Source organism: Crassostrea angulata, chromosome 6, assembly GCF_025612915.1.
Source record: "Crassostrea angulata isolate pt1a10 chromosome 6, ASM2561291v2, whole genome shotgun sequence".
In the NCBI taxonomy this organism is placed as follows: Eukaryota; Metazoa; Mollusca; class Bivalvia; order Ostreida; family Ostreidae; genus Magallana; species Magallana angulata.
This window is the reverse complement of record NC_069116.1, coordinates 44,080,837-44,102,390: the sequence shown is the minus strand read 5'-3', so window position 1 is coordinate 44,102,390 and position 21,554 is coordinate 44,080,837. Positions and strand designations below refer to the sequence as shown.

At 35.8% G+C, this 21,554-nt stretch overlaps 4 protein-coding genes across 5 annotated transcripts; 2 read left to right on the top strand and 2 right to left on the bottom strand.

The window, feature by feature from the left end:
* Window positions 1-43: 43 nt before the first annotated feature.
* Window positions 44-2,609, bottom strand: LOC128189955 (39S ribosomal protein L50, mitochondrial-like). The gene is made up of 4 exons (XM_052861790.1): window positions 2,459-2,609; window positions 1,229-1,383; window positions 760-898; window positions 44-452 (listed from the first exon to the last, which is right to left on the bottom strand). The coding sequence occupies exons 1-4, from the start codon at window positions 2,528-2,530 to the stop codon at window positions 63-65; spliced, it is 756 nt and encodes a 251-aa protein (XP_052717750.1). The 5' UTR covers window positions 2,531-2,609; the 3' UTR covers window positions 44-62.
* Window positions 2,610-2,639: 30 nt separating this feature from the next.
* On the top strand, window positions 2,640-6,581 carry LOC128189952 (tubulin delta chain-like). Its single transcript, XM_052861786.1, has 6 exons — window positions 2,640-2,810; window positions 3,036-3,236; window positions 4,091-4,210; window positions 4,534-5,089; window positions 5,483-5,647; window positions 5,992-6,581. The coding sequence occupies exons 2-6, from the start codon at window positions 3,132-3,134 to the stop codon at window positions 6,381-6,383; spliced, it is 1,338 nt and encodes a 445-aa protein (XP_052717746.1). The 5' UTR covers window positions 2,640-2,810; window positions 3,036-3,131; the 3' UTR covers window positions 6,384-6,581.
* A 701-nt stretch (window positions 6,582-7,282) lies between these two features.
* LOC128189953 (lactosylceramide 1,3-N-acetyl-beta-D-glucosaminyltransferase A-like) lies at window positions 7,283-12,930 on the bottom strand. Of its 2 annotated transcripts, none has more exons than XM_052861788.1 (2): window positions 12,467-12,930; window positions 7,283-9,502 (listed from the first exon to the last, which is right to left on the bottom strand). In XM_052861788.1, exon 2 carries the CDS (start codon window positions 9,284-9,286, stop codon window positions 8,261-8,263), a length of 1,026 nt encoding a protein of 341 aa, XP_052717748.1. In that variant the 5' UTR covers window positions 9,287-9,502; window positions 12,467-12,930; the 3' UTR covers window positions 7,283-8,260. The 2 variants fall into 2 exon arrangements, with proteins under 2 accessions (XP_052717748.1, XP_052717749.1); XM_052861789.1 differs by lacking the exon at window positions 12,467-12,930 and adding an exon at window positions 9,850-9,921.
* Window positions 12,931-16,945: 4,015 nt separating this feature from the next.
* Window positions 16,946-20,938, top strand: LOC128190456 (uncharacterized). The gene is made up of 2 exons (XM_052862512.1): window positions 16,946-17,110; window positions 17,806-20,938. The coding sequence occupies exon 2, from the start codon at window positions 17,808-17,810 to the stop codon at window positions 19,359-19,361; it is 1,554 nt and encodes a 517-aa protein (XP_052718472.1). The 5' UTR covers window positions 16,946-17,110; window positions 17,806-17,807; the 3' UTR covers window positions 19,362-20,938.
* Window positions 20,939-21,554: the final 616 nt, after the last annotated feature.

The window sequence follows — 21,554 nt, the reverse complement described above, 5'->3', positions numbered from 1 at the left end:
CTTCTCCAAATCATTAATTTACGAATAAGAATCAAAATCAAAAAATCATGACAGAAAATTCTTTATTTTTTATATATTTCTTTCTTAATAATTTCAGCTAACTCAGTCTGTTCCTCAAAGAATGTCTTTCTGTTCAAATTGAATATATATTTGTCCTTTGATTTGTCCACCACATTATACTTTCGCGCAAACTTTGCACTGCAGGCTCTGGTTTGTTGTCCTGGAAACGCATCTTTCCCTGGCCACAATGGATTATTTTCACGATCGTAGCGGAGGTACTCTGTGTTCATGTGAAGATTTTTGGGTAAATCTAGTTTTGTGAGGTCCTCTAGGCAAGTTGTGTCTCTCACTTCTGTTAGGAAGAAATTCACAGCCTGATCAATGGTTTTCATATCGTGTAGCTCTGTATTGGGAATAAAGTGGTCAAACTCCTTCATCATCTTTGTAAGAACCTAAAGGATAAAAAGCATACTAATAGTACAACAGCTAGTATTCAACCTGTGAATGCAAATTTATTTTCATTAGAATCAAAAGTTAATGATTAAATGGGAGGAATGAGTCAAATCTAATCTTCAGATATAAACAAGTCAGCAGTACCGGGTATTATTCCACAGTAATGTACCATTTGCATTATATCAACCAAGAAAACATTAATTTTCAAAAAGGTGGAATTTTTACATTTATGCATCATGTAAAGGTGAAAGTTTTGTTAAAAATGTAACAATCTGCAAAAAACAGGTATAAGGGTTTGACACTTACTGTAAATTTCTTGCGTCTGTCTTCATCCAAGTCTATGTTCTGCACATCTGCCGTCTTTCCATAAACTTCTTTCACAATGCGATGTACTTTACCCTCCACATCTTCTGGTGGCAAATAAGCCCTTCTTGTTTGAATTGATCTGTTTTCAAAATAAGAAATTTGATATGCCTAATAAAACATGAGATATTTTAAAAGGAGTTAGTCTACAATTTATTATATTTCATGGTTTGTTAAATTGTTTCAAAGTAAGATTTTATGAATTTTATCAAAATAATACAGTACATAATATGTAAATTTATGCAAAATTACAGTAATGTATGTAATGTATTATGTTCTATAAATATAATACTCTGTCAATCATTTCGAAGAACAATTTGACTTATTGAATCTGAGTTTATTTGTCAATTCTTATGTCAACTTCTTTAATCTTACAAATAGGTTTCCCTGGTCTGTGGAAATTGTAACTTACGTTCTTTTTTTCAAGTTATTCTCTGTGTAATTGCTAAACTTTACAGGAGCTCTCTCTGGTTCAATTTCTGCCATAGGTTTTGGCTCCTCCTCCTTAATTCTTCGTTTAAAGATGTTCGTTAAAACTTTTCTGTTGCAACTTTGTACATGACCAGGCTTCAAAATAAGAGTTTTAATTAATAACAGAAAACAAATAACAACACATAAAGTCACAATTATTAAAACAGTTAAATCCAGATTTATTGACGTCCAAAGCTGGCTTGACAGATTTCAAATTTCTTGTCTTTCTTGACAACAATTCTCCCTTGCATCAAAGGTGCATGTTTAATAATAAAGTATAAAAAATAAGTCTGACTACATTAATTGCACTATGAATTTTTTGCAAGTATTGGTTGGGGGCTGGCGTGGTATATCTATTACTATAACACTATAACAGTTAACTTCAATTCACTCTTGATTTCCTTATTTTCACGTCAATTTATTACATTCTTCAGAAAAAGTTGGGGGGGGGGGGGGGGTAACTTTATGATAATTCAATTTTTTATATGTAAATTTAAGAAAATTAGGTGCAGCAAGAAAAAGTGTGTGTGTGGGGGGGGGGGGGGGGGGGGGGTGGCTGGCCCTATGTACTGCCTAATCCGAGATTCCTCTGACTTTAACCCCCGCTTTTATATTGTGACGCACATCACAATATAAAAGCGGGGGTTAGAGTCTGAGGAATCTCGAATTTAATATATACTGCCCTGCCAGAGGAAACCAGCATAACAGTTACCACAACAGTTGTTGATAAACAATTATGTTTGTTGTCAACAAATTTCCTTCAGCACAAAAATTTAACACATTCTAGGTGGAAATCTTAGAAAAAGATGTATTCTACATTGGTACATGTTTTGAATACCCCAAAAATGTTGGGTTCTTACATGTATATTCATTTTTCCTAGAATAACTTTTTTGAGCAGAGCATTCATGATAATATTTCATTAGTATCAACTATTCTCTTTTGAGAGGTGGAAAGGCATATCACTGTCCACTACTCAAAAGAGAATATGGTATCGACCATCCTACATACTTAATGCAGTTTTCAAATGCAGTTGACAATGCACGACAGTTTTATTCTAGATTTAACAAAACTTTTATGAAACGCGTCAACATTTCCATTTAAAATCTGCATTTGACTAAACAGTACCCCCTTAAACGTATGCTATTTAAGGCAAAAATAATCTATACTTACGTAAACTGCTTTGCTTAAAACTAAAAATGGTTGTGAGGAAAATGTTGTCCTTGCCAAACTCATCTTGGACATGTGTTGTCTTTGTCATTACACTGCGATTCACTGATAGTGATTTTTCCCTATCTTTCAAACGCTCGTGTGATTATTTTGCAGAGTATATAAAATACGAACCAAAGTTTCATGTTGCAAGACGACAAAGTTAATGGGTAGCTTAGTTTTGTATCCATGTATATTTCTTCAGATTGAGGAAAATAATCGTTAGTCTCTCTTGAACTAGCTTGAATCTTATGTACTAAACTTTTCCAATCATATCAGAGGATTAAATCATTAATCAGGTGTTTATATACTGTAGGTGAGTTTTGTGTGTAACGTTACCGATTTGTTTATCCATGCAGTAGGCCTATACTGAGTTCTATATGAACGGTTTTAATGATTGAAATTGGACATGTATATTCTTTAAGAAGACTATATGCCTGCCCTCTCTAAAGAGATCAGATTTAAGGATATATGGTTTATTTTTGTACAACAGTTGTAATGTATTTCTCTAAACCTTTTTCTTTCAACAAAATCTTCATAGAAAGTTAAAGAAGGGGTGACCATGACTGATTCATAAGAAGTCTTATACCCGACTGAAGGAACATCTATATTGGAGGACCTGTCAGTGCTCTTTGCAATGTCCATCATTACTGTACAGCTTGGACAATGCGGAAACCAGATCGGTGGCCAATTGTTTCACACCTTTATGGAAGATGTTCACTCTAAGCCACTGGCCACACAGGTTAGTGCCTGACAATTAACTGAAGTTTTTTGGCCACAGGAGTTCACCAGAGGTCTGTTCATCAGAGTGAGTGCTCGCGAGCTCTCACCAAAATTTGTGTTGTAGATATAGGGAATTTTGCAGAGAGCTCAAGAGCACTGACTCTGCTGAACACGCCTCTAAATCTGATAATGGGTCAATATATTTGCAAATATAGTTCTCAAATGTTTGCTCCTATAATAAAATGTATTACTTTGGGATGGTCCGACAAAACTGAGTCAGACTTTTTCCTGGCTTTTTTAACAATTTTGATATTTTGCAGGTTTGTCGGCTAGTGAATTAACAAAATTCCAAAAAAAAAAAAAAACCCAGAAAAATGTCAGATATTGTTGAGATTGTCAAAAAGCATATATAGCAAACAGGATCAAATTCTCTCCCATCTGGCCATGGTCAATGAGTATAAGTTAGGATGTCTCAAATATAATTAGAATATATGGACTAATGCAAGTAATGCATAATCTGAAATTGCATGACCTAGAACTATTAAATGCAACCAATCAGTTTTAATACATATACTGAAAAATGGTGTCATATGCAGATGCAATCATATCACTAGGTGTATAGAAATCAACTGAGTTAAGTCTTGACATCACATAATACACGAGTAACAGAAATTTATCTGATCAATCAGCCTAAGTAGCTCTGGAGCTTGGCCTGAGGCAGTGTGAAACAAGTTAAATTTACCATCTGACATACGAAGTAAAATCAAACGTAAGCTAGAACATGTACATATTTATCAATATTTTAAAAGTTATTGTTTTCTGTAATAATATGCATTCTTGTCTAAGTTCGCCTTGTTTATCCTATTTCTATAGGTAGCTCCAGACAAAAATGAGGATTATAAAGATGAAGTTCTGTCGAGATTCTTCTACCGTGGAGAATCAAGGGAGGAGATGCCCAGAGTAAGAGCTGTCATGGTGGACATGGAACCAAAGGTACGTACGTCCCTTCATCGCAAATTAAATGTTGCTTCTTTATGTGTATTTTTTAAGCAACTTCCTCCTATGTTCTTTTTTGAGGTTAGAATATTTAAAAAAAATAAAATGACTCCTTTCTTTCTATATTATCAGTGATGGAAATATAGCAATTGCTGTATTTACATGTTGTATGTGCATTTTTGTCTAATTTTGCTGTGATTTTAACTTTTAACTTTTATTAGTGATGGAGCATAAATCATGAGGCTTTAAAGACCTTTGATTTAGGATAATAATGTCAGTTTTCCATTAACTGAAATGCATTAAATATACCTTAATTACAGGTGATTGCTCAAACATATCAGGATGCTAAAAGATCCGGAACATGGTGCTACTCAGAGAAACAACATTACTGTCAACAAAGAGGTTCCGGAAATAACTGGGCCCACGGGTTCTGTATCCATGGCCCTGCGTGTCAGAGTACTGTCATGGAACTAATCAGGCGGGAAGCAGAAAAATGCGACAACCTGGGTGGGTTTCTCTCTCTGATGAGCCTGGCTGGAGGGACAGGCTCAGGGGTGGGGGCATATGTGACTCGATGTTTGAGAGATGAGTTTCCTCATGCTTTTATCATGAACCAAGTTGTATGGCCATATAAAATGGGAGAAGTGATCGTGCAGAATTACAATGCCGTTCTGACGCTGTCTAGATTATATCACAATGTGGACGCAATTATTGTCATGGAAAACGACCACCTCCATAAAATCTGTCAACAACTTTTAAGCATCAAGAAAATCTCATTTAAGGACATCAACAAGGTGATTTGTCACAAGTTGGCTACAATGTTGCAGCCCTGTCCGCTCAGCAAATACACTGGAGACACTTGCTCAAATTCTATAGGTAATCAGTTTTATATTCATTGATTGTTGATACCAATTTAAAAGAAAATAATTTAATCAGTTTTTGGGTCGAAGTTATTAAACTTACAGACAAAACAGATCAAAATTCATACTAGCACACAAGAAATATGCTTTTCGATATTGCTCAGATTAAAGAAAGACAACTCTGTAAATCTTATTTTTTATGTTGATGAAATTGCATAAGTTTATAGAAAGGGGAAATGTTCTCAAAAACAAAAGTTTGCCTACATATAGCTGGCATTTGCATATGTATTATTAATTTTGATTTGAATTGTTTTAAATCTTTTTTATTACATGGTTATTTTGTTGTTGTTTTTTTTTTTAAATGAATACTATAGTAACCTAATATGTTTGTTTCCCTTTTAATTAAAAGGAGAAATGTTGGAACATTTGGTGCCCCATCCTGACTACAAACTGCTCACTGTTAAGAACATCCCCCAGATGTCGGCGGCCGCCCAGGAGTTCAGCACCTACCAATGGCATGGCCTGCTGAAGCACCTCCGTCAGATGTTGATCTCTGATGCTCCCATGGAGGAAGGTTGGTCTGCATCATATTCAATCATTTTATTCATATCCCAATAATTATGTTGTAATTGATAACTGATGCAAATCTGAAAGTGTGTATTAGATCTATTTACACATAGAGATCTTACCAAAGCAAAAAAAATCTACCCCAAAAAATACATGCAAAATTTAGAATACTGTAAGTTGTTTTTTTTTCTTGGGAATATATCAATTTTAATAGTTTTATATTTCTGTGCGGTATTTTGGTTTAGTTTACAGCATCTGGTTGATATATTATCATTTATTGATAAAAAGTAAAGATATTATCATTAACATATTTAGTTATTCTGGGTAGTTAAGTTTATCTGTTTTCTATAGGCATTGATTGGCAAGTCAGAGTCAACTCCCAAGGATCCCACCACAATACATCCCTGGCCAATCTCCTCCTCCTGAGGGGCAAAGAATCTTCATCCGCAGACACCGCCCCGTTCTCCGAATCGGCCCTCTATGCTCCTTGGATTCCTCCAGATGCTGCCCTCATGACAGGGGTCCAACCCAGGGCCTTTAATCATTACGAAAAATCTGCCTCCTTAATCTCCAATAGTCAGTCTCCAGTCACTCTCATGGATTCAATGGTGGGGAAGGCTTGGGACATGTTCTCCTCCAGGGCTTATGTGCACCAGTATGCCAAGCATGGCTTGACAGAGGATGAATTTCTGGATGGATTTGCTACTTTAGAACAAGTTATTGCTAATTATAAACATTTATGATGTCTGAATGTGTTCCCGTATATTAGCATTTCTGTTCCTTTGTTACAGTAACCTATGCAGTGCATATTTTGACTACAGATACGAAGTCACGGTATCATTATTTCTTATATCATTTAATGTAAACTTCATTATAAACTGAAGGGCACAAACTGTCATAAAGCATTTGGATAATTAATGAATAAATGACAAACAGTTGTACTTAATGTCTTATTGAAATGCTCTGCTATGAAACAATATAAATTGCACTGCATGTGGATGTTGAGTAATGTCCTGTGATTTCTTGGAAGAAGTGCACTGTATTTCAAATTCTGTTTTCATCAATTTTAGTTATTAATTTTGTCTGTGTTGTATTTTGAGAGGTACAGAATGTATGTACCTGTCAAATGATGTTGTCTAACATGCAAATAATGTCAGACATTTACATAGATAAACCAGTGCTTTTACATTAATTCAAACACACTGTACTGTAGGTCCTGCACCTAAGTAATTTTGATGATGAAATTTTGGTATGCCTTAAAACCATAATTTATTAACAGCAAGAAAATCTACATTGTTTTATTTTTTTTTCTTACTGAAAAGGGCTTCTGTGAAAAATTACTCCCTTCCAATGCCAGTCTACAATAGCTGATTTTCACTATTTGAAAAATTATCATTTATGCACTATTCATCTAATTTTAATATGGTTCAGAATAACCCTACTACCATTACAGTAATTGATAAATCACAATACAAATATATGTACACTGTACATTAGCAGCATTTCAATTTTAATTTTCTAAAACATGAATATACAATAAAAACCTTATGTACTGCACAGCAGTCAAAAGTATATATATCATATACATGTATGCATTTAGTATTCATATGAAAAAAAAACATTTCATCATTCAAATTATTAAAAAAAATAACTATGCAATGCCAACAGTAAATCTTGGCACAGTTTATAGGAGACAGAATGATGGATTTTAATTAAAGCTTTTCAAAACTGCATGAACATCCCAAGTATCTTTTCTTCCTCAGACAATTCTTTCCTAATGGCAATATATCTAATCATTTTTATGCAACACATGAACTTCTTAATTGCCCAGCTCTATCAATCAGTATGCAATTTTTTCATCATTATATTCTAGTATATCCTCTTTTCCTTGTTATTGTTCGACTTCCTTCGATCTATCCACTCCCATATGATTGATATACACCAAGCACAGAGTTCGTAAATCGTGAAAATTCTAATCCGTCGGGGTGGGGGGGGGGGGGGGGAGAGAGAAATTACTATATGTATAACTTCCATTTTTTGCACTTCAAATTTTTGAATGCTTCGCAATTTTTTTTTTTGGGGGGGGGGGGGGGTTGGGCAACTCCATGATAAATCATTTTTTTAATGTAAATTTAAGAAAAATGTTTCCTCCCCCCCCCCCACCCCACCCCCATGCTACGTGCATGTACACATCATTTGTATAGCGATCTAGTGTCTTTACAGTGACACTACGTAACAATGTCATTCTTCGTTATATGGACAACTTTTCACTTGTATTAATTTTTTTTAAGTTTATACTTTTCTGTCCGGAGCGCACATATTCCCATATTTAAAGTACATGTATATGTTAGTTATTAAAAGGTTTAACCATTTGGAACTACATGTACCTTTTTTATTTGAATAGAGGATAATCGCACCGAGATGCCAAGGATACCCTTTTATTTTAGATAATCCTTGACATTAATCTATCTTGTTTTTTACTCCTTTGTTATTTTTTTACGTAAACAATTAGGCAGGTTGGATAGATGCCTTGGGAATAATTATAGACCTAGAGAAATAAAATTCTCTTAATATAGGAAAATCAATAAGATCCCCCTGGGATGCCTAGTTATTGTCACATTTATGCAAAGTAATGTTTAATATGAAACCATAAAATATTGTGATGGCTTCTCGTTTGAGTGTCTATAGCAACTAATCCACAATTGTTTTGGTTCGTCTCGTAACAATCTATGGCTCGATCAGAATTCTCCTCAAATTGTTTAAAAGATTTCAACGTTTTCTCCTGAATTTGAGCGGGCAACATGCCATAGACGTACACTTCATCTGACCAGTATGGCGTCATATGAGGCGCCGCGTGATATATGGATAAAATCATATCTCGAGTCATCATTACAGCTTTGCTTTTGCAATGGGTTATTGTTGGAGACAGGTTCATCTTTTTCAGGTTTTCGTGATCCATGAATTTTATCCTTTGCTTGACAAATTTACACATCATAAAATTTTTGGTGCAGCTGTACCTAGATTTATACTCGCGTAATATTTCAAACATGTTTAGAATTACAGTGTCCTCAATACGTAGTATCATTTTTGCCTTCAAACAATATTCAGCGATCCATCTGAGACCCAAAAGGGCTTTTTGGGGGAGGTTGTTGGGTGCTTCAGAAAATCTTCCCTGCAAAATATCCCCGTGTTTCACCGCCTCCTTCTCAACGGCTTTCTGAATTTTCTTAGAAGGTGATTTTCCCACCAAGAATAAAATTCTGAAATTCCCATACTTCTGGTAGCCTGGGAGATTCACGTCTCCCCAAGTCATGCGTATGACTTTCCTCCGCAGAAAGTGATTAGGTTCCGTGTTGATCAGTACAAGGAAATCTAATGCATGGTCATCAAAACACAATCCTGGATTCTGGAGGTGAAAAGGGTTATGTGCCCTCAATGAATACGAATGGTTCTTGTTATTGGGGTCATTGTGCAGATAGAAATGATGGACGTATACATTATTTTCACTGTCGTTACACACAGACTTCGGAAAATCATATTCCACTGTCAGCTCACTTTCATTTCCCTTAGAACTTAATACAGTCCACAGGAAAATTGATGCAGCCAGAGAACCGAATAATTTCCATCGGAATTTGGTAAATCTCATTTTCTTTTCCTGGTGCTCACTCTGGAAATGGTTTACTTGACCTTCAGCCAACGATGTAACGGCTAGAGTTCTTCTTCTGTGGGGTTATATTTATATTCAGTACAAACGTCTTTTTTATTGCCAGTCTCTTCCATTTGTTGGTGTTTTTCTGTGACTGATAACAACCATCTGCTCCAAGGATTTTTGTTTATTGTCCACTTTTGTATACTTCAGAACCTGCAATTAAATGTTAAAGCGTTCTTCAACTCAAAGGTCTACCTGTAATGTATCAAGGTAAAAATATGCCAGGTAGATGAAAATCCTTCTATTGTTATTTAAGGGGCCATGATATTTAACACAGCTTCTTCTCTGAAAACAGTAGTATTATCTCAGCTCTTTAGTGTCAGTTACGACCTACAGAATTCAGCCAAAATGGTGTATTAGACCTTTTACAAATTCAAATAACATTATTCCAACAACTTTTAAGTCCATCGTTAATTTAGAAAAAATTCCATATGGCCATAATTTTATTTTATTTTATTTTTTTTTTGAAATTTTAAAAAAGAATCGAAGAGGCTACAAACCTTTTGCAAAGGAAAACAAAAATGTCAATACACGTATAGTTCTTTTCACCGAGTCTTATTGATTTAAACTTGGGACAGCCTCATTGGCGGATCCAGAGGGGGGGGGTTCCGTGGGTCGGAACCCCCCCTTTCTCTGGGACATATGAATTTTTTTGAAAACGTTTAGTGCCTATTTAAAGACAATTTTCCCATTTATAATAGAAATACTGTAATTATCTCAAAGAAATGTTTTTAAAATTGCTTATTTAAAGAATTTCGTACTGCGTCCCATAATTTTGTTCTTATGTGAAAAAACCATATCGATTTTTTATCGAAATAAAGTACATTGTACCCCCCTTCAGCATCCGGTGTTTACTACACCGAGTAAACATGTGGAAAATTAAAGAAAAAAACCATAATATTCAGCAGTATCGCTAAAAAACACAGATTTATAATAACATATACACTGTATTTTCTACTCTATTTCTTTTAAAACAAAATTATTATAGTTCATACAGTTTTGAACTGACAAGCCATCGAGTAAAACGACGTTCAAGTATGAGTACACGCATCCACTTTCAAATTTATTGTTTAGTTAAATAACTTAAATATTTATAATAGATGAGTTTTACTTCGTTTCAAAGGAAAAATACAAAGAAAATTACATGACCCGCTTACGCGGGTTATGCTATTTTTCTGGAATGCTGACTACCTTCATACCCACATGAAACACAAAAAAAAGCCTTTTTTGTTTTGTTTCCAAAAGTCGGAAATTCTGTTACAAAAATACCATATAAAGGGTTTACATGTAAACCATTATGAAAATGCCCAACTTTTCAAAACTTTTCTAAATATGATCGCATCTGTACTTGTGCCGAATGATGTAGCGCACCCGACCATTACAGGGGTCACAACAAGATCCCTGGGACGACAATTGCTTTTACCATTGTATTACACACGTACCATCTATTCAGCACATAAATTATCCTCATTTTTTGGTCATATCCTATCATTTAGACCTTTATTTAAGAAGGCAATCGATAGAAGTCAAAATCGATAAATAGTTCAGAATTTAAAAGCATCAAAGACATAAAAAAATTACCAAAATATCAATTTTTATAATAGTTTGTCGTAATTAGTCTGATTTATTTTTTGCTTCTTAGTGTTTCACTTTCTCATGCTGGAGACTTGGGTTTCTTGTGGCTAGATAGTATGCAAATCTTCCTTACCTAAACCAAATCGGCAAAAACGCTCAATAATGCAGTGCACTCTGCTGTTGAAATAGATGTGAAATAGATAGTGATGAGATAAATGTTTATAAAATACAGTTGTATACGCACGGAAAACGTTCAAAAAGTCCTTGTTTATTGACAAATGATGAATTTTGCACATTTTGGTTTTCATCAAATGGAACCCCCCCTTTTCCAAATTGCTGGATCCGCCTCTGAGCCTTATAGAAAACCGGTATGTGTCCTTCCAATAAATTGTTATTAGTTTGTCCGTGTCAATAGTCAATACGATATGCTAATACTTGTGGCAATAAAGGCAAAATCATGTTGTAGTTTAATCAAAGAATAAGAATATATGCAAGATTTTCTGAATGTCTTGTATATGATTTGATCAGTAAAGTGAATTACAATTGTCTTTTTGGCGGTGCATGCAGTTCATGAGTCATTTTTGTCCACAGGTGATAAAACACTGTGACAGATTGCAGGACACCTTGTAATCAGCAGGTGTCTGTCTCGTTAAGTATGACTTTTGTGACTGTCTGAAACAGGTTTACATTTTTTTGTACCTGGTCATTACTTTATTGCACCACAGGTTGAGAGAGAGAGAGAGAGAGAGAGAGAGAGAGAGAGAGAGAGAGAGAGAGAGAGAGAGAGAGAGAGAGAGCGATTACAAATATATTAAAAACAATTTGTTTATTTACTTTTATCAGACTTCACTCAATTTTATGTCGACCAATTTGCTCAATATACTTGTAAGCGTTCAATAGAATTTCTCAATAATCAATTAAATGGCAACAAACATTCTCGAAATGTCTGGTATTTCATATAATGATGCCAAAAATATGGAATTTTATCACAAAGTCTGTACCAAATTTAATATATCTGTAAATATATTAAAATTAATTGATAAAAACATTAGCATTTCGTATTTGAAAATTGATTAATTGATTTGAATATAGGGAACCATTCTTTGGTTTGCCAAAAGTTCCCACGAAAACAGTAAAAAAAACCCAAAACAAAACAATAACAATTAATATCAACCACTAATTAAGAAGAGAGCTCGAGTACACAGGTATATGTATCATACAATCAAGTTTTTAAAATAAATTTCTAAGACGCACAAAATCCACCATTAATTAAATGGGTTATTCTAGCCGTTTCTCGAGTTTACCGAGTTTGGTTGCGATTGTCTTTTTTGTCTTTTTTTCTTCATCTCCATATAAAAGCCCCTTTTTAACGTTTAGACTGACTAAATTTTTGTTTGATAAAGCTTCAGTTCTTTATCTTTTGTTTAATATAACAGTTTAAACGCATAAATCTGAGTGTTCTTAAAAATCTACGAATATCGAAAAAATTAAATAACGATTTTTAACAAGCTCTTTCACAGCAGGGTAAGTTTCTTATCTTACCTTCCACAGGAGGTGTCTTCAATACTTATGTCAAGCTCATGACCAGATCTGTAGTGTCGAGATAGCCATAAAGAAAGAGGACTTAATCCTTAATGACAAGTACTAGTAATTCCTATATTACATAACTTTTCTAAGCCCACTTTTCTTTTCCTCGCCGCAACTGGATGGACAAGCAACACGTTCAAATACAACAGGTATATCCATTGTCCGTTGGTAGCACTCACAGGTGTAATGACCTTTTTGTATAATTATATACTAAACATCTTCATGTCAATCAAGTGCCTGCAGTGGTCAGGCAATGCTATGGTAGTATAGAGAAATGCTTTCAATCAATATCGGTTTGGTGCAATCCAGAGTATACCCCCATCAATTGGTTTAATGGTTATGTATTTGCATCAAACATGAATACGCACGACCATGAGAAGGAAAGGAAAATAAAAACAACGATGAATAAATTATTAAAAAAATGAACACCTTGCATTTCCATTTTGTGTAGGTAAAGCTGTGATAATTAATCATCCGTCTAACAACTACAGAAACTTTTACTACTTATATTATGTAAGCTGTATTCCTGAACAATTTTTGGTTTTCAGTCCTTACTTAGACATTGCACCAAACGTCTTAATGTCGTACGGTAGTAGTTCAATTAAATCAATACCAATTAATTTTGGACAGGCACAGACAATACACACTGGTACATATATAATATATATATACAGAGTTGAAATTCAGTTAATGTCATTTAAATATCCCGTCAGCATGCACTGCATCATGGTGTTAATGTGAATGGTTGTAATATCTTTTACAATGTGGCTGAATATATCAGCATTGACGGACACAACAACTTGCGGTTAGTGAGACGACTGATCGGACTCTATTGGAAATAAAATAACCTTCATAATGTAATTTCATCTTAATGCAAATTTGGTGTTGACTACTGTAATATTAATGATACTTAATAGCACATCAATTTGATATTCGAAATTTTCTCAATGCAGAAGATCTTTAGATCAAGGAAAATCATTTCTATAATTGAAATAAATGAAGATTTTGACAATTTTGGTATCATATGACTAAGAAATAAAAAGTAGATGTGTCATATTTTCTTCCCAGCGAAAGACTGCAATAGTAAGGTTATAAATATTTTTACATATGAACATTTCGAAAGATATACTATACTATTCATACACTCCAGCCTGTTCTAGCAAAAATGTTTATAAAATATTCAGTCGGACTGCCGATGTAAGGAATTGGTCGTGTCTTCTTAAAGTGTAAAAATGCGTATTAGAGGTACTTTTAATCTGCACACAACTTCTTTAACCAAAAGATCCTTAAAATTCTTTGAATAAATAATCATGTTAGGTAAAGCAAAAGCTTTGGTCACCATCATAAACTAGTAAGATATTACCAGTGTCGCGATTACCTAATTCTGTCAAAAGATTTCCACTGAATATCTCCATTGGTATATCCTTTCCATACGAATGCCAACTCCAAGTTTCAAGTAATGTGCTCTTTGAGTTTTTGTACGTTGGATCCTGCTATATATCGTCGGACATCTCTATAAAATTTGTATATCGGGCCAGTCAAACAAGTGTCTGATTTCGGTCGCAATTTTTTTTTACTCATCCAGTGTACGAGTCATCATGTATACAAGGATTTTAGAACATGTCTACATTTTAATTCTTTGGCTAGGCTTTTGTGGCTTGGCTTCAGAGTAAGGGTCAAACTTTTTTTTACACAAATTTCGACGAAAGACAGACTGACGTAATCTTACTGTGCAGTGTTTGCTAGTCATATCGTACCTGCTAAAACACCTGATCATCAGACATATTGACATTCTGCATACATTCTTGATTCTTTATCCACGAGTTGTGCTCTATGGTGTTCCGATTTAATAAAAAAATGTTTCCTATAAGTGACGTCGAAGGGCTCGACGAATGATACGATGGCGCAAAAATCCTTATCTTGTCACGCAGTAATTTTTTTTCGGATTTCTTTAAAAGTGATCGGCTAAAGACGCTATGACGCTTTCATTTTCTCCTTGTATTTGTGATTACACTGCGTCCCAGTCGCATACTCATTTGCATCAGTGTTTATAAATGAATGATTGGCAAAAACCGGAGTTTGCATAAGTCTTCATCTTCGAGCATCAAACGATCGATTCTATAGTCCTTACATGTACCATAGCTTTTTCAAACTTGTGTAGCGATTTTGCATGGGAGTGAAAATTTCATAAAAAAAACAACAAAAACAAAGCACCAATACTAGCTTCCTAAGCCCAGAAATGGTCTTATTTCAGTAACATTTCTTCCCTTGGTCTAGTTTCTTACAACTGTTTTCTTTGGCTCTTTGTCAACACCATGTGGTAAATTTTGTTTCTTCTTCGCTTTTTGGGATCTAGCTGCCCAACAAGGCTCAATGTAACATCAACTGATTCCGTCTGCTATGGTGTTCCGATGGGGCCACTTCGACCTTCGCACTTTCGCCTTTAGGTCGAGGTACGAGAGTGCGAAGTTGCGACGGCGAAAGTGCGAGAGTGCGACGGCGAAGGAGCGAAAGTGCGAAGATGCGACGGCGAAGCGCGAAGTTGCGACGGCGAGAGTGCGAAGTTGCGACGGCGAAGAAGCGATACTACTATCGCACTCTCGCCATCGCAACTTCGCACTCTCGCCTTCGCATCTTCGCACTTTCGCCTTCGCCTTTTTATAATTATGGAGCTCTCTATCGTTTAAAGACAATTTTAGCTGTATAAAAGGACATCTGAGGCAGACGATGGACTTTTTAGAAATTATTTTCAACAGCCTGCGCAGATCCATAACTTTTTCTAGGGGGTGGGGTGGATAAATAATTATATTTGTTGGGGGTGGGGGAGGGTTCCGAGACATATTTTGGAGATTTTATTATATATAGTTAATAAAATTAAATTTTCCGGGGGGATGAGATCCGGACCTTCTCTCTCCCTTTACTGCATGTGTGAAGTTATTAGTATTGAATTTTACGGGGGGGGGGGGGGGGGGGGGCCCTCTCCACCTCTAGATCCATACATCAGCAAGGAGTGTCGCATAATGAAATTAGAATGTTACTGTGTTTGATCTACGGTAAACAGACAGCTGGTAAGTGACAGGAGTCCGGAAGTGCATATGTATACATTATGGCGGACCTTACATTTTATATGGAGTATATAACAATTATTTATAAACATTCATAGTAAGCACAATGGCTTAGCGCAAGCGTACCAATGATATAATGGATTAATCGGAAAACCTTTGCGAGTACGGTGCCTGCATCAAATTCTATGTAATAGACCGACTTTCTCAATGCTATCAAAAAAGGCGAAGGCGAAAGTGCGAAAGTGCGAAGGCGAGAGTGCGAAGTTGCGAAGGCGAGGGAGCGATAGTAGTATCGCTCCTTCGCCCTCGCACCTTCGCACTTTCGCCTTCGCATCTTCGCGCTTCGCCGTCGCATCTTCGCACTTTCGCTCCTTCGCCGTCGCACTCTCGCACTTTCGCCTTCGCAACTTCGCACTCTCGCATCTTCGACCTAAAGGCGAAAGTGCGAAGGTCGAAGTGGCCCCATCGGAACACCATAGTCTGCAGTATGTCCCATCCAGCACATTCTTACCAGTTCTTACCTAAGTTCATTTACTAGCACACCTAAACCTTTCTTTTCTTGGTCCCTCCATCTAGCACATTCTTAACCTTTTTTTACCCAGGTTCCTTAACCCGCACGTCTATAGCCTTTCTTTTCTTGATTCCTTCATCTAGCACATTCTTTCCAGTTCTTACCTAACTTCCTCTAGCTAGCACGTCTATAGCTTTTCTTTTCTTGGTTCCTCCATCTAGCACAATCTTGCCCTTTCTAACCTATGTTTATGGTGTTCCCTAACTAGCACATCTATAGTCTTTCTTTTCTTGGTTTCTTCATCTAGCAAATTCTTACCAGCTCTTACCCAAGTTCCTTAACTAGCACGTCTGTAGCTTTTCTTTTCTTGGTTCCTCAATCCAGCACGTTTCTACCCTTTCTTACCTTATTTCCGTTCGTTACCATTTAGTATTTATCTATTTATCGTGACCTATTTTCTTTGCATTTTAGTATTTGAATGATCTGATTTCTTGGATGTTGTATGTTGAATAACTCATTTTAGGGTTTATATTTTGGATTTATAATTCTAACGATAGTCATATTAGACTATTAAAGAGTTTTTGCAAGGGATACACTAATAATCTTGTAAATTTTATGCATGAAGTGAAATTTTTGGTATTTCATATTACAATTGGTATAATAGTCATGACAAGACGACGTCATTTAGATTCAATACTTTAGAAAAAAAAACTAATATAAACACGTCTGTCCATTTAGTCTATTAATAACATGTATTCAATTTACATTATCGCGTTAGAAAAGAAAGTGGAAAACACTTACTGAAATTGTGAAATCCTTCATATGATGACTAAAGACAATCATGTGACCAACAATATCTAGATAGTTATTTATACACGTGATTTTAGAAAATCAAAGCCATGTAATATAACCAGGAAGTTACCGGTCATACTATAACATCGGAGCTTGTCACATGCATTGTGATAACTGAGACTACAAGTGATGTGTGTGATTTAGCCATCAACATCTTCACGGACTAAATCAGTAAGTGCATATACATACTAGTATATTTTTCTGTAATAAATCAGGACCATGAAAATTAAAATTTCCTTTATAATCTGGTTGTTTGGGTTTCAATGTTTCAACAACGAGATTTTTTATATCATACACACCTACATGTATTGGTGAAAGATCTTGAGCAAAACGATACCAATCTGTGTGGTTTGGGGAATCAGTTTCAAAGAATGAACCCTTTGTGTGTGTGTGGGGGGGGGGGGGTATTCCATGAATGTTTAAATTCATGTTCGTGAGTTTTGATATATAGACTGAGACAATTTAGTGTTAGAAGCAATATTTCTGGAAAACAATACATTGACATCAGCATAAGGAATAACTCGGGGAATGGGATGGGGTAAATGTATCTGATATGAAGATGATCAAATGCCACTTGCGTTGTCTCACCCAGACGAAGTCAATGACTCTCACTCGCTTAGTAATCATAAAACTGTTAATGCATTAAATCGTGCAAAGTGTGCATATTCAACTCAAACTTCTAAAGCCTAAAACCATACACAATTCAATTCCAACTGGCATATGAAATCAGTCATTGAAAATTATTTCGAACCGCGGGCCAAAAACCCCCCCAAGAAATACATGATAGCATTTTTTTCTCATCATTTTGAGAAACTGGTATATTAATCAACATTCATTATCATTTATTGCTTAATTACTTTTTTCAGATATGGGTACCCCACAATATGCTTTGATGTGTGATACCTGTTGTAAAAACAGGACTCTTTCCAGCTATTGTGTAGACTGCTATGAAAGTATGTGTATAGAATGCACGAAAAACCATCAAAAACTGTTACCAGACCACATCAGTCTGCCGATGGCAGAGTCAAAATGTCCAGACCACCATAAATTTTATTCGGTTTACTGCAAAATGTGTGATATGCCAATATGCAGGGAGTGTCTAATTGGTTTCCATAATGGTCACAAGTATTCTGATATGAATGTGGCCAAACAAGAGAAATTGCATGAAGTGAAAACTTACATGAAAGATCTGAAAGAAGACGTGTGTCCTTTGTACCAGTCCTCAGAAGATCAAGGCAACAGGCAACTGGTGGAGTACGCTTCAGAAATAGACACAGTCAAAATTATGATGAATGAACAAAGAGAAAGGCTGAAAACTATGGTTGATGTTTTGTGCGACACCATGATAGATTCAGTTGAAACAACTCTTGAAGAACACAGCAGTAAGTTAAAGAAAGAATTAAGCATCATAGTAGATGGAAAAGCCAAAATCCAAAATGAAATTGAAAGGTGTGTGGTTTTGTCAGATAGGGGAATTCTAGAGATTAAGGACTTTCTAGAAACACTGCCTCATTTACAAGACACACCAGCCAGACCCCCAGCTTTGTCAAAACCAGTTCCATCCAAATTTTTCCCTGCAGATATTTCAGAAATAACCCTGAAGCAAATGATTGGCACAGTCTTACTGGTAAGGGTTCACAACAATTTCACCTGTAAGCTGCCTGTGTCAAACATCCAAGCCTGTTCATCAAATGAGGTTTGGGTTAATTTCCATGACGAAAGGGTGCTCACTAAGTATTCTTACCAACAAAACACAAATGTGGCCATTGAAAAGGAATCCTTGAAGCTGGATTTTAAACCAGAATGTTTCCTCCTGATGAAAGGGGATTACTTCCTAGCTTCTGATAGGTTTAACCACTGCATTTGGAAAGTTGACGAAAAGGGAAACACCGAGTCTTTCATCAAAACTTCTCCTTATAATCCAAAAGGATTGTGTCTGAACAAAAAGCAAGAACTTGTTGTATGTCTCTCTGGGCTGACAGGTTGTCTCAGAGTTTACCAAAACGAAAAAAAATACAAAGAACTCGGGGACAATCTGCTTAGCGCTCCAAGCAAAGTGGCACAGAATGGAGATGATAATTACATTGTACTGGATGATCATCTTCAGTCTCACTTTGTGGTTGCCATAGATCCAAAAGGAAATTGCAAGTGGAAATTCTATGGCCTAGAAGAGAACAAATTGGCGACATTTTCCCCCAAAGGTGTCCTCTGCGATTCTCTTCAGAACATCATTGTGTCTGACTTTGGAAACCATTTAGTTCTGCTTTTGGACAAAAATGGAAGGTTCCTGATGAATCTTCTGTGCAGCAGATATGGTTTATGGAGCCCGCGAGGCATGTGTCTGGACAGTGAGGGAAAACTTTGGGTGGGGCAAGGAAAGGATGGGATGGGAGAGTGTCATGTTGTGCAATACATCAAATGATTTAGAACCGTTTCAACAAGAGCTTGGACTTCGGGGAGTACGTGATAACTCCGATTTGATGAAGACGGGGTCTACACATGGTTAACTGTCCAGCCATTGGGTAATAGATATGCATACATTAAACGCAATGACACTCGTCTGACTTCATCAAGGGATGTATATTTCGCCGAAACAGCGTCAGTTTCACACAGCAGAGCAACGGTTTTGACAGTCTATGAATATTAATGAGGTTCTCTTAGCGAATGAGAAGAAAGGAGGTCAATGTTTGACAGCTTGTTTTGATGAGCAAACTAGATAGTAACATCCCACCGAAAGTCCAAGCTCTTTTTAAAACGGTTCTATGTCATCGTACGTGGTAACTCAATCTTCGTGGAATTCCATGTCACCACTACTTTGTACTCATGACTTTGCATCCACGCGAACTTGGTGTTACAATAGTATCGATATACACATATGTCTTGTCAACTGGACAGTTACCCTTAAAAATACTAAGAATCAGTAATGCTTTGACTGTCAACCAACATTAGTGTAAAATGAAAAAAGAAATAATCCATTAATCTGGTGGTTAGGATGATAACTTCGAAAAAAATAATGGAACACTTTTCAAGTGAAAATAGACAAGTTGATCGTACAAACGGGAAATTCACATGGCATTTTAATTGTTGGTGTGTCATGTTTATGCTCTGTTTATTTTTTTTTATTGTAACACATTATAAAGTTCCTTGATTGTGTTGTTCAACTTAGTTTTAGGGCTTTATGATGGATTTGATCACGCAAGGACGTAAAAATCACATCGAAATATTCGAAAGATGATTCCTTATTTAATACTGGTATATTTTCCGTAATTGTGCGATTAGATTCACGTTATTTTCGTTCCGTCATTCCTCCCCTAATGTACGTCGACGTGTCATTTGCGTCATTGATGAAATTAATGAACTATACGTTACAATTTGATTAAATGTGTTACTGGAAGATGTATATTTATACAAAGCCTGATATAAATAATGTTGACGCTGGCTTTTGCAACAACCTATACGTTCCAGCCCAACACTTCTTTTTAAAAGCATGTTTCTTTTGACAAGTTTCTCTAGAACACTGGTGTCTGTTTTCTTTTCTTTCTTTTTTTTAGAATATGGCTGTGCAGATCTAATACAAGTTTATAGCTTATTTTCAACTCAGTTCTCCCAATTTTGAAAAGCGATATAAACAAGAGGCCAATTGGCCTTAACGGTCACCTGAGTAGCATATATCCCATACACAAACTTGTCATGGAGTCTATGCATCTAATTAATTAGGTTTCATACTGGAGTAGAAAAATCATAAATTTGTAATGACGACCACATTTCAAAAAGAACTGTGAAACCTATAATTTTGGTGAAAAACTAAAAGATCTGGTCTACAAAATCATGAATTCAGTTTTCCTTTCAGGTGTGTGGGAGTAAAGAAGAAGATTTTTTAACATTATATGCATTAACATCTATACATCCATTTTGGCCCTGCCCCAGAGTCAAAACCCATCTTTGAGGGGACATGAAAATTAAAATTTCAGTAGAGGACTTCCCGGTAAACATAATTATTAGTCAGTGTTTTTTTTTATACCGATGTGTGAGAAAAGAGAAGAAGATTTTTAAACATTATATGCATTAACACTATATTTTAAACATTATATGCATTAACACTATATTGCCCCCCCCCCCCCCCCCCATGTCACGAACCCCTGACCCAGGGGCCATAAATTTCACAATTTAGGTAAAGGAGATTGGGGATATCATAACCATGTATTCAGTTTTTTCCCCACATGTGTGGGAGTAAAGAAGAAGATTTTTTAAGATTTAAAACATTTTCAATATTTGGCCATATTGGCCCCACCCTAGAGCCTGAACACCTGACCCAGGAGTCATGAATTTCACAATTTAGGTAGAGGGCCTCATGGACATCATAACCATGCATTTAGTTTTTAACAAATATATATGGGAGTAGAGAAGAAGATTTTCTAAGATTTAATACATTTTTACTATTTGGCCATATTGGCCCCACCCTAGAGCCTGAACCCCTGACCGAGGGGTCATGAATTTCACAATTTAAGTAGAGGGCTTCATGGACATCATAACCATGCATTTAGTTTTCAAAAAATATATATGGGAGTAGAGAAGAAGATTTTCTAAGATTTAAAACATTTTTACTATTTGGTCC